At 45.5% G+C, this 13197-nt stretch overlaps 1 protein-coding gene across 1 annotated transcript; it reads right to left on the bottom strand.

Moving 5' to 3' along the window:
• Positions 1 to 43: 43 nt before the first annotated feature.
• Positions 44 to 11261, bottom strand: bcl9 (BCL9 transcription coactivator). Its single transcript, XM_015966314.3, has 8 exons — positions 10827 to 11261; positions 5531 to 5844; positions 5099 to 5206; positions 4814 to 5000; positions 4553 to 4646; positions 2317 to 4474; positions 1574 to 1846; positions 44 to 1458 (listed from the first exon to the last, which is right to left on the bottom strand). The coding sequence occupies exons 1-8, from the start codon at positions 11111 to 11113 to the stop codon at positions 419 to 421; spliced, it is 4461 nt and encodes a 1486-aa protein (XP_015821800.1). The 5' UTR covers positions 11114 to 11261; the 3' UTR covers positions 44 to 418.
• Positions 11262 to 13197: the final 1936 nt, after the last annotated feature.

Genomic DNA, 13197 nt, shown 5'->3' with positions numbered 1-13197 from the left:
AATTTGTTTTTTTTTTTGTTTGTTTGTTTTTTTGAAAAAAAGTAGACATATACTGTAGCATCTCCACGCTGACTTACTTAGGTTGGTTCCTCTTTGTTGTCAAAGTCATCTTTATAGTCAGATATTAAAAAAAACACATCAAGAGTTCTGTGAAATCGATGCACAACAATCCCATACATTCTGCAGTTCTCGAGTTGAAACTAAATGTTCGTGTGGCAAAGTACTCCATCTTAGTCTCTGCTGGAAACTTGACTTGGCTGGCAGGTTGGCTCCACTGTTGCATTTTCTGGACACACACTTGTGTTTTGTTTTGATTTATTTAGTCTGTCAGTTGTCTGAATACTTGCTACACTCCATGATCTTTAAACCATCCTCGTGTATTGTCCAAGAACATTCTAGTTACAAGGTTTGTGTTGGGTTAGAACATTCCTGGACCCGGACTGAACCCCATGTCCATGTCACGCGGCCTCATTTGGCCTCCCATCATCATCGTCTGCTGTGGAGGGCCCCCCATGCCCTGAAGTGACATCATCATATTAGGTGAGCCACCAGGGCCTGGGTGAGCCATTTGTCTCACCTGCATCATTCCTCCTGGACCTACAGGGGACATCATCCGGTGCTGTGGGCCCATCATGCCTTGGCTCATGAAACCTGGCGGCCGCATTGGATTGTGACCAGGGTTGCCCATTGGCATGTCTTGAGGGCCCATTCCCCCACCAGGTCCCCCCGACATTCCCCCCATCCCCTGCATAGGCATCCCCATCCTCGGTGGACCATCACTCATCATTCCCTGTATGGGAAATCCAGAGGGGTGAGGCGGTTTTCCCCCAGGGTTGTCTCCTCCACCTCGGGGGAAATACGACAAAGTCTGGCTGGGCTTCTCTGATGGGATTATCCTGGACAGGTCAAACTCAGGAATGCCCGAGGCTCCTGGTCGCATTACCTCATGAAGGTCTGCATCACTGAATCCTCCTTGCATGTTGTTGAACTCTGGTCCACCCGGGGTATTAGGCTTGCACATGCCACCATCACCCCCTCCCCCATGAGGCATGTTCCCCATTCGCCCTCCCATAGGTCCTCCCTCACCCTGGAAGCCCATTGGATGACCAGGAAAACCTTGAGGACCAGGTCCATTGTGCGGAGAAAAAGGTCCTTGCTGAGAAGGGGACTGGGTGAGGGGGTATCCCTGGTTTCGGTGAGGGTAACCCATGCGTCCTTGAGGCATCATTTGGGGGTTTGGCATACCAGGATCTTGGGGATTTGGTTGCATCATCATGCCGTGAGATATCATGCCTGGTCCCATATTAGGAGCATTGGGAGAGGGCATCTGTGGGGGCATGCCATGGGAAAGAGGCTGGGATCCCATCGGATTCATACCCAAAGGGCTGAGCGCAGGCATGGGTCCAGCACTCCCAGGTCCCATCATGCGTGGATTTCCTTGGTGATTCATTGCCATACCTGTAAGCCAAAAAGAGAGAAAGTTCAAGTGAAGGCACCTGTAAAAATGTGAATACATCTCAGGGTCAGTGTCATCAAACCAATAAACAAACAAAAGAACCTTCAGATGTTTTACCATTATTGTTCACTGAAGGCAGGTTGGGGGAGCGAGCTGGAGGCGAGTCATCATCTGAGCTGGCAACAGTCTTTATGGCATCATGGTAAAGGGGGGTTGAGCTGGGCATTGCAAACTTGGACATGCGTGACATCATGATAGACAGCGGGTTCTGGGATAGAGTTGGTTCAGGAGGTATAGTGTACGGACTGCCAGAGGGGACGTTGCCTGGGAGGGACATGGCGCCGGATGGTGCTCCTGATGAGGGAGGGGCTGAGGGAGGGCCATTAACGCCTACAAAAAAATATAACTAGATTACAAAAACATAGCTATAGACAAATTTACACCATTGTTTTTATATGTGGTATTAAAGCACCAGTTTCTACATGCATACTTGGTTCATTTTAAAATTAGGTGCGTCCAAACGGTCCGTGTAGACCACACACTGCCAAGTCAAATGGGAGATTATATCTTCTTTATTAACAGCCAGAAGAGGGAGCCACTGGACCACAATCAACTCATTCAACATACATGTTGAATGAGTGACTCACCACACAACAGCTTTTGTTTCACATTTTAAAGGGTTTTCAAGTTATACAAGATAAACAATTTGTTAAACAAACTAATTCGAATGTCCAAATATCAACACAATTAAACAAAATGAATCACCACATTTTTAATAAATGAGCCCAAAAATTTGTGACGTTTTCATTTTGAAGCTAAAAAGCAGAGGTAAAAACGTAAAAAATCAAAGATATACATACTCTGCTCCATCCCCATCATGTTTGGTGAAGTGAGGCTGAGTGGAGGCTTGCCACCCTGAGGGGGCACTCCAGGACTCTGCATGGGTGGTTTTGGTGAAGAGACCCATGACGGAGAGGGGTTTGGAAGAGATGGAGACCTCATATGAACAGGAGAGGCACCTGCTGATCCCATCATGGAGTGGGGTGATTTCATTGGTGCTGAAGTTGGAGGAGCTGGAGGAGCACTGGGGCCTGTGGGACCAGTCAGCATGCCAGCCAGCTGGGACGGTGTTTGAGGAGATTTAAGGTTTCCAGAAGGAGAGCCCATGATGGGGGACTGCACTTGCCTCAAAGGAGGGGATTTAAGTGGGTTAACACTGGGAGAGTGCCCTCCAGTTTGTACATTCAGATCTGTTGGTTTACGGCTCCTTTGACCTTGTGCAGGACCACCTCCTGAGGAGAGGTGGTTAATACGACCGTTACCTCCTGACGGTGTAGCTCTGTGCTCTGGACCAAATGCTGGATCGGCATGTGGACCTCTCATTCCCCCAGGAAAGGGTCGACCAGACCCCATTGGAAAGTCTGATGGTGCCTGCTCAGGAAAGGTGGGAACCTGCATGGGCCTGCCTTGTGGCCCCATGTTCTCCATTGGAGGTCCTCCACTACCTCTCATTCTCATCATTTCATCTGGACTCATGTTCATTGGTGGATCTCGTAATTTGGAAGGATGCATATGAGGTCCTGGCCCAGGCCCAGGCCCCATACCAAACTCAGGCCCCATTTCCCGTCCTCCCATCCCTTGGAGCCTTGAGGACGGACTCATGGGGCCTTCACCAGGCATTCTGGGGAACATACCCATGCCATTACCAGGTTCCATTCCACCTCTTTGGTGTCCCATCATCCTTTGAACATCCATCATCATTCCTGGGGGAATGCCCTTCTCTCCACTCATTCCTTGGTGGAACATTGCCTCTTGGACTGACTGAGGATTCGGGAAACGCTCACCACGAGGCCCGGGACCAGCAAACATTCCACCAGGCCCTCCAGGGAACCCCCGTGCTTCTCCCATTCGGGGAGGCATGTCATCAGGCCAGCCCATTCCAGGTCGTGGGGGACCCTCCATCTCAGGATTCATCATACCAGAGAAGCCTGGCATCCTCTGCATATGTGGGGGCATGCCCCTGGGACCAGGTCCCATTCCCATTCGCTCTGGATAATGCTCTGGTGGACCTCCTGGTCCTACCCACATCTCTCCAGGGCCCATTTGATAAGGAGGCGGAGGCCCTCGCATCATGCCACGAGGACCATGGGGGTGCATCATCATGTCAGGAGGAAGTGGTCGATGTTGCATTTCTTGTTTTTTTCTTTTCTCCTCATAAAACTCTTGCTGTAACTTCAACCAAGCCACCTGTTCTGGGGTCATCTGATCTCCTTCTCCACAGCTGCCTGGACCCATATGACCCATTTCATCTGGCTGAAATGCTGGCATGTCCCTTGGCCCATGGGGTGGCCCAAAGGGTGGACCTGGAGGACGAGGTCCTCCAGGTCCACCAGCTGGTCCAAGGCTCTGAGATTGTGCCATCATAGCTTGTAAAGGGCCCTGCTCCGATCGCCGAGGTCCACCATCAGGGCCTCCATCATGGGGTCCACTATGAGTTTGAGGGGGCCCTGCTGGTGGGGCATCACGATCATCAGGGAAGAGCATGCGCTGAATATCTCGCAAAGTTTGCAGGGAACGCTGGCGATGTTCTAATTGTTCTTGTGACAGGCCCTCCGTGTTGGCCTCCATGTTCAACAACTCCTGAGCAAGCTGCTGCTGTTGCTGCTGCTGTTGGGGGGTCAGACCGACTCCAACCGAGCCTCCACCTTGTCCTCCTTCAACTGATGATGGAGGGTTGAGGCCTGCTTCAGGCTGGTTGACGGGGGCTGAGTCAACCGAGGCTGTTGGATTGCTGGGGCTGCTGCCTGGAATATTTTTGGATTCTATGCCTCCTGAGGACGGCCCTTCCTGTGTAAGAACACAGGATTGGTTCCCTTGATTTGAAGGCTGCGGTGGTGTTGGCTCTGCCATTCCAGGTAAGGATGGTTTGGATCCAGGCTGGTGGCTTTGATCTTGGCCATGGGACGGAGGCAGCTGCGGAGGCTTGGAGTCATTTTGTAGGATGCCAGATGGATTGTTCTTTAATAGAGAAGAAGCGGGATTAAGTCTAAAATAACAATAGAACGACAGATTCAACTAACTCGCACGCATGTTTACCAAGAGGTGAGCTTTTTCTTTGCTGTTGGAGATGTTTTTCATGTGGAAGGTAATGATGTTTTCTGTGTGGCCAGTTAGAACTGCATCAGCTGCCCTGAAGCCAAGAGGACAGAGAGTCAGAGATCAGTCACCAGACTTCTGTGTGTTTAGATGAGTTAGGAAAACACATTTTGGAATGATGAGAATTTACTCCATCTGATTCCATGTAGAGGAACAGCCCAAGTTCTAAAAACCTTTATAATTATCACTACTACTACTTACTTGTTTGCCATTTCTGTGGTGAAGACATAAACAAGTTTTGAGCCCTGTTTCTGGCCACTGGCAGGTTCTGTTGTGGAGCTTTGGCCCCCCAGCGTACTGTGGGAGGGTGTGGAGGATCGACTGAGTCCAGCATTGGAGGTAGAATGTGCGACAGAGTCCTGGGGCTTTACATCACCAGAGTTACAATCTAAAAGAAATTAGGAGGCAGCAGAAAATGAAATTCTTCTCTGACCATCGGAGTTTAGGTGATCGGTAAAAGGCTTGGATGCACATTTACACACTTACTGAAAAAACTTCTGTCATCTTCATCACTCTCACCCCCCGAGCACCAGTCAGCGCCACTGTATGGCTGCCTCCTCTCTGCCACACACATCCTTTTCACCCTACTACTATCTGCACACACACACACACACACACACACACACACACACACACACACACACACACACACACACACACACACACACACACACACACAGATCAATGGGGTTGATGTGAGAAACTGATGCACTTTGCACAACCTAAACATTTGAAGTCTCCTCCTCTGAGTGGATTTTTTAATTTCTACAACTTCACTTCAGAAAAAAATGTTTGATTCTGTGTAAATAAAAACAGACCGCCTTGTTTTGCAAATCATTAAAAAGAAACATTTACTTGCACCAAATGTAGGTGCCTACTTCTGTGGACAAACGCCACATGGAGGGAAGTTGTTCCTACCTTTGTCTTCACTAGTTGGGGTGCCGCTCTCTGGCTGTTCAAACGACTCCACCGAGGTGCTTCTCTCCCTTTTGCCTTTCACCTTGGAGCTTGAGCTGGACGTCAGGCCCTGGCCATTCTTCAGCCCCATTCCCCCTGCAACATTTTGAGCCGCTTTGGCACCCATATTTTTGGGGTCACAGGGAGAGGGCTGTGATTGGCTCCCTGTGCTCCCTGGTTTACCCTGATTGGGCATTTTAGAGTCCATCTGGGCGGCAGTAGAGGGGGACATGACAGGAGGTGATCGTACCATGGCCTCCGTCTTGGGTTTAGGGCTGAAATACAAAGTTTGCATTTATTAAACATAATTCAAATCAAAACATTCTGCCACATGGCAAATCTGTCACCCTGAATGAATTCATAGGATGTTTAAAGGAAGTGAGGAAGATTTGACATTAGCTTATAATCTATAAACTTCAAAAACAAGCCAAGAGAAGTAATCCACCATGTGGAATCACTGAGATCTTAAACAGCTTCAGCTCAATGTCCAAACACCACAAAAAGGTGGTGGAAAGAAAACCAGAATGAAAACAGGATTGTTTTTTCCCTATTTTAATAACCAAGAAACATACTGTAATAATAAATAACAGTTGGCATAAATGACCACGGACACACAGGCCACGAGTGACGACTGCTGCTTAATAGTTAAGGGAGCAGTTTGGGTTCAGGCGAGCAGGATGCATCCAACTGGCAGCAAACTTCCTCACCACACCCTAATCTCTTTCTCAGTCTCCCCTCTCCCAAAAACAACACATGTAGTGCACTTGTACAAGTAGCACAGTGCAAAAGACGGTGACTCCAAAAGGTAAAGCTCTAGAGTAGTAAACTGTAACTACGTACACAGTCACACAACTAGCAGCAAGAAAAACAGAGCTAGATTTTTGGCAGTCCTGACAGTCGTTTCCAGAGACTCCACATCCATGAGTCAGCAGGCAGAACATCCAAGGCCGGTGTACTCTCTGACCCCAGAACACTGCTCAGTAATAAATTAGCAAGTGATTAAGTGAAAATGCTAATTTCTCCAGATCGGATTACGTGAATTCACCAGATTGTGGCATTTTCTTCCCAATGACAGTACTATGAGCTGTTGCTACACAACTCCACCTGTGCAAATGTATGTCCTCAGGTTCTAATGGGCTTCATTATGCATGATCAGAAATCCATCCCTCTTCCCTTGGTTATTATCAGTTTATCACTACGCCATCTCCCCGCCAACAGCCCAGAACCAAGCAACAGTGAGTGCACTTCTCACACTTTCCAGCTGCTCATCAAATGAAGCCCCATCAACAATATCAAATCTCAGCTATTTAGACAGGTTTTGATTTTCTTACACAGACAAATTCAGCAATGACTACATAACAATACATCAAGTATATCAAGGTTTTTCCTGCAGTTTTATGATGATATTCCTGCTGGAAGTGCCCCAGGCTGCCCCTGAAAGGGCTGCTGCTCACTACTGCAACTATTTGTGCTTAAAAATCACCATAAATGTTGTACAAGTAACTCTGTAATGCAGAGTTGACAGCAATGTAAAGATTTACTTAAAAATGCATTAACCCTCTGGGGTCCAGGGTGTAATTTGCCGTTTTTGACTAATTTTGAGTTTTCCTTTGTATTACAAAAAAAAACATACCGTATTTTCCGGACTATAAGCCGCTATTTTTTCCCACGCTTTGAACCATGCAGCTTATAATGAGGTGCGGCTTTAGTCAACCAGAAAGGATGGATGGTGGAAAGTCTAATGAAGGAATGGTTAAAGGAGTGCTACGGAAAGCGCCAAGGAGGATTTTTTTCACAGTAAAACGGTGCTGCTCGTTTTCCCAGCTTCACCCCGGGATGATGACAGCAACACGGAGAGCGACACTGACATCGCCACAGAAAAGGTACGTGACGAAGCTCTGACGAAGAGGACTTCAGTGATTTCAGTGCGCAGGAGGACGATGAATAAACCAGTCAATAACTTTTCTGTTTTGTTTGATACTGATCAGTTTAGTTACGTTCAGTTAAACTACGTTTTCAATTCAGTAGATATCTGCAGCTTTTAGCCCGGTGCAGCTTATATTGAGGTGCGCTCTATAGTCTGGAAATTACGGTAACTATTGCCTTACATGGGATTAATCTTTTCAGCACTACCTGGACTGTATGAATTTACAGGTCCTTCTCGAAAAATTAGCATATTGTGATAAAGTTCATTATTTTCTGTAATGTACTCATAAACATTAGACTTTCATATGTATTATAGTCATTACACACAACTGAAGTAGTTCAAGCCTTTTATTATTTCTAATATTCATGATTTTGGCATACAGCTCAGGAAAACCCAAAATTCCTATCTCTAAAAATTAGCATATCATGAAAAGGTTCTCTAAACGAGCTATTAACCTAATCATCTGAATCAACTTATTCACTCTAAACACCTGCAAAAGATTCCTGAGGCTTTTAAAAACTCCCAGCCTGGTCCATCAAAACCACAATCATGGGTAAGATTGCCGACCTGACTGCTGTCCAGAAGGCCATCATCGACACCCTCAAGCAAGAGGGTAAGACACAGAAAGACATTTCTGAACGAATAGGCTGTTCCCAGAGTGCTGTCTCAAGGCACCTCAGTGGGAAGTCTGTGGGAAGGAAAAAGTGTGGCAGAAAACGCTGCACAACGAGAAGAGGTGACCGGGCTCTGAGGAAGATTGTGGAGAAGGACCGATTCCAGACCTTGGGGGACCTGCAGAAGCAGTGGACTGAGTCTGGAGTAGAAACATCCAGAGCCACCGTGTACAGACGTGTGCAGGAAATGGGCTACAGGTGCCTCATTCCCCAGGTCAAGCCACTTTTGAACCTGAAACAGCGGCAGAAGCGCCTGACCTGGGCTACAGAGAAGCAGCACTGGACTGTTGCTCAGTGGTCCAAAGTACTTTTTTCGGATGAAAGCAAATTTTGCATGTCATTCAGAAATCAAGGTGCCAGAGTCTGGAGGAAGACTGGGCAGAGGGAAATGCCAAAATGCCTGAAGTCCAGTGTCAAGTACCCACAGTCAGGGATGGTCTGGGGTGCCATGTCAGCTGCTGGTGTTGGTCCGCTGTGTTTTATCAAGGGCAGGGTCAATGCAGATAGCTGTCAGGAGATTTTGGAGCACTTCATGCTTCCATCTGCTAAAATACTTTATGGAGATGAAGATTTCATTTTTCAGCATGACCTGGCACCTGCTCACAGTGCCAAAACCACTGGTAAATGGTTTACTGACCATGGTATTACTGTTCTCAACTGGCCTGCCAACTCTCCTGACCTGAACCCCATAGAGAATCTGTGGGATATTGTGAAGAGAAAGTTGAGAGATGCAAGACCCAACACTCTGTATGAGTTTAAGGCCACTATCAAAGCATCCTGGGCCTCCATAACACCTCAGCAGTGCCACAGGCTAATTGCCTCCATGCCACACCGCGTTGAAGCAGTCATTTCTGCAAAAGGATTCCTGACCAAGTACTGAGTGCATAACAGAACATAATTATTTGAAGGTTGACTTTTTTGTATTAAAAACACTTTTCTTTTATTGGTCGGATGAAATATGCTAATTTTTTTAGATAGAAATTTTGGGCTTTCATGAGCTGTATGCCAAAATCATTAACATTAGAAACAATAAAAGGCTTGAACTGCTTCAGTTGTGTGTAATGGATCTAATATATATGAAAGTCTAATGTTTATCAGCACATTACAGACAATAATGAACTACATCACAATATGCTAATTTTTTTAGACATACCTGTATACCTCTTTTTTATGTTTGGACATAAAGGGATTTGCATATTGGACCTCAAATACATGAAATCTGAGTTGGAAAAATGTTTTTTTTTTTTACTGTGAAACCCACAAACATGTATGATGGATGATTTTTACAATTTAGAATGGCAAACTAGACTGTAAATGTATAAAATATATTTATATGAAAATGAAAGAAAATGTTCATTTGTCTTTGTACAATTATTTACACAGGTCAAAAAGATGCCAAAAACTATATAATTATGCCAAAATAAGTTACAATAGAGCCCAAATCCTGCCACTTTGCCCACGTTGCGATATTCAAAATATTTACTATTCACATAAGAACCGGATTCTTTTGTTTTCCAAGATAACTCAAAGTTTATTTGTGCCACCCCAAGAAGCAGTTCCTGCCCACTAAGCAGAGGAGCACATCAGGCCTGGCTTCTCCATATAAGAAATAAACAACAGAAAAGATCATTTGGACTAAAGAAGGAATAGCTGGACTGTGTCACCAAGGCTAGAACCTGCTTGTTCCTGACAAACTTTTTAGTCCCTCTCCTGTCTTACAAGCATCACAGAGGGGGCGGGGCTTTGCCTCACTTCTGAAGACGGAGAAATAACACCAGTGCGGTACGGCACTGCCCATTCCACTCTTTCTATCTTTGAGCAGCTTCTTCTGTGCCTACCAAGATCTCATCTTCCTTGCTATGACCCAGCTTCTCTTTTTCAGTTAAGACGAAGGACTGATCTGCCACATTATCATCAAAACCCTCAATGTAGCATCAGACTCCAGCCGCGGGTCTCACGCTCCTGTCTTCCTGCTAAGAAACAGCTGAGCTGCTGGACATTCATGATTCATCCTCATTTATACCTAAAATACACTCAACTACATATGAATAATAATATTTTTGTCACAAATTGCTCCAATGTCTAAAGTTTTTCGTCAATGTCCGTCTGTGTGTTTCTTTAGTTTCGTATGACTCTGCTTTTACTTGGCCTATTAACAAAATTTAAAAACTGGAGTGTGGTTTGTAATCTCCGTTTTACAGCTGTCTTGCAGAGTCTTGCTGCTACGGCGTTTCAAATCAGACCTGTTCAACAGACGCAGATCCGCGCCCATAGACCCCAGAGGGTTAACATAAAGTCTCGTCTTGGAGAATAGAACTAGTGAAACAAGTCTAGGACCCACAGATGGCCTGTTGATGAGGTCAAAACCAATCTGTTTTTCCAAACTGAAGCTGTTCATCTATGATAGCTGACACGTTAGCTGTTGATGGCCTTTCCTCAATTCAGAGGGTCTGAACTATTCCTTTAAGCTAAAGAAGCAGCTAAACACAACTGGTTTTCTGCCCCAGAAAGCTAAACAGGTGCTTCTTCATCATCACCGTGATGTACAGAATAACAGAGCTAGCGTGCATGCATGTGTGTGTGTGTGTGTGTGTGTGTGTGTGTGTGTGTGTGTGTGTGTGTGTGTGTGTGTGTGTGTGTGTGTAAGTCCTCTCACCTTTGTGTGTTGGTGGACGGGGAGTTCTTTAGCCTATTGGAGTGCATTGATGGGGCTCCCAGGACAACAGAACAGGGAGGAGTGATGAGCTGGTGAGGGCTGCCCGTGTGTGTGAGCGGAGCTTTAGCACGCACGTTCCTGGAGCCGCCAACAGGATTTCCGATGTTCGACAGGTTCCCTCGACTGTCCTTGGCCTCCTCCCTCTCTTTCTTCCCTCGCTCCTTCTTGCTGAAATGTGTCGCTGCTGTACCTGCCGCCGCTGGCCTCTCCTCTTGCACCTCCAACATCTCTCTATGTCCTTGTCTGTGTGTGTGTGTGTGTGTGTGTGTGTGTGTGTGTGTGTGTGTGTGTGTGTGTGTGTGTGTGTAAGAAAAAGTGTGTTAAAACAAAAACAACAGTCCAGAAGGCTTTCCTTGTTCTTTGTGTATTTATGAAATTCTCCCAAGGGGGCTTTCAACGGCCCTCAGGCACACTGTTGAGAGAAGAGAAGAGAAGAGAAGAGAAGGAACGTAAGAAACTAGAAACTTTAAGTGTAAATGAATCATTTTAGTTCATAAAAGAATGAGCATAAATGTTATTTGGTGACAGGTGGAGTCTTTTTGGCACCAGGATAAATTCCACCAGGCCCGATTTAAATTCATGTCACATTAAAAGGCAAAGTAAAGGTGTTAATTAATACTTGGTTTAATTGGTTTAGCGCTTGGACAAACTTGACCCAATGTTATTATCGCACCACCTTCATATTCCCTTTGTTTTAACGAGTCTGATTGTGTCGGGGTTTTTTCGCCACGTCAAACCTTTGCTGCAACATGATCTGTACTGATGCTTTTTCATACGCCTTTACTTGCACGAGCGACTATTTTAAACAGCCATCAGCAGACAGTGAAGCGATTGCACAACATTTAGTTTAGGAGGAAAAAGAAAATCTTTTGTTAAATAAAAAATAACTATAAAATAGCTACTTTATTCTGATGGAGAGTTAGTTACTGCAACACAAATTCTTTTTCAGGTTTTTTTAATGAAAAGACAATCCTCCAAATTAATTTTAATTAAGTCTGACACACATTTTTTTATGCATTTACACTGTGGTCTCTAGTAGAGATGAATGCCTTGTAAGTCGTACTCTGGGGGGGAAAATGTTAAGACTGTTTCAAGACAGAGAATTCAGCCAGAATTTCCTGATATTTGGACATCTCCTCTCTGATTGGCTAACAGCAATGTGGCTCTACCACTGACTCAGTTTGCTTTGCAACACTGATGTTTTGATGCTAAACCACTAACAGCCTTCCCCGTTGCGATTCAAGATGGGTGAGTCCATTAATGTTAAGTGACAGTGTGACGTAGATCTGTCAGGCTTTTCAGATCCTAGTTTCACCGTCTGTTTTCATCAGAAAAGGTGAAAGGCAGGAGAAAGGTGTAGGAGACTGTTATGTTCAGCCTGCATGAAAAACTCAGAGTGACTGATCATTTTCAAAAATAATAAGTAAAAGATGGGTTTCTCAATGAAGGACCTCTTTAAGTATTTGCCCCACAGAGGTGTACATCATGTAGCAGGTTCCTGCTGTTTATTAAGGCAAATTATCAGTTAATTGAAAAATGCATTAAAACACAACAAGAGATCTAGATAAAAATGGCAAATCTAGACCTAAAGAGCTCATCTAACAGTTTTATTCTTTCAGCAAACACATTTTAGATACCTATTATTAAAGGTTTTAAGAAAATATTGAAATTTATCAAAATGCAAATAAATGTAATGATTTACAAACACAAACTGCATGTCCAAACACCTATCTGGGACAGATTAAGGCAGAATGTAGGAACTATTTTACAAAATCAAAAACAACATTTGACCGAAAGAACGAGATTGCAAATACAAGCGGCCAAAATGAGTTTCCTCCGTAGGGTGGCTGAGCTCAGCCTTAGAGATAAGGTGAGGAGCTCGGACATTCGGGAGGGACTCGGAGTAGAACCGCTGCTCCTCCGGATCGAAAGGAGTCAGTTGAGGTGGTTTGGGCATCTGGTCAGGATGCCTCCTGGACTGGGGAGGTGTTTTGGGCATGTCCTGCTGGCAGGAGGCCCCCGGGTCGACCCAGGACACGTTGGAGAGGTTACATCTCCAATCTGGTCCGGGAACGCCTTGGGGTCCTGCCAGAGGAACCGGTGGAGGTGGCTGGGGAGAGGATGGTCTGGAGCTCCCTAGTTGGGATGCTGCCCCCGCAGCCGTAAGAGATGAAACATACACGATCACCAGAACATTTAAAAACAAAAACGTGATAAAGGCCAACACCATGAAATGCAGTGATTGCTTTGAACATAAAGTAAAAACAAAGTTGTCAGCGGTGACATCGTTATTCTCATCTGTGCTTCTTTC

The sequence above is a fragment of the Nothobranchius furzeri genome, chromosome 14 (genome assembly GCF_043380555.1).
Source record: "Nothobranchius furzeri strain GRZ-AD chromosome 14, NfurGRZ-RIMD1, whole genome shotgun sequence".
Classification (NCBI taxonomy): Eukaryota; Metazoa; Chordata; class Actinopteri; order Cyprinodontiformes; family Nothobranchiidae; genus Nothobranchius; species Nothobranchius furzeri.
The sequence above is the reverse complement of the archived record's forward strand: the minus strand, read 5'-3'. Positions and strand labels throughout refer to the sequence as shown.

Coding starts and splice junctions, on each gene's coding strand:
- bcl9 (XM_015966314.3), bottom strand. CDS start 11,113: ATGTTGGAGGTGCAAGAGGAGAGGCCAGCGGCGGCAGGTACAGCAGCG. Junction 4,647..4,813: donor ACCACAGAAATGGCAAACAA/GTAAGTAGTAGT, acceptor TCTTGGCTTCAG/GGCAGCTGATGCAGTTCTAA. Junction 1,847..2,316: donor CATGATGGGGATGGAGCAGA/GTATGTATATCT, acceptor ATTTTTTTGTAG/GCGTTAATGGCCCTCCCTCA.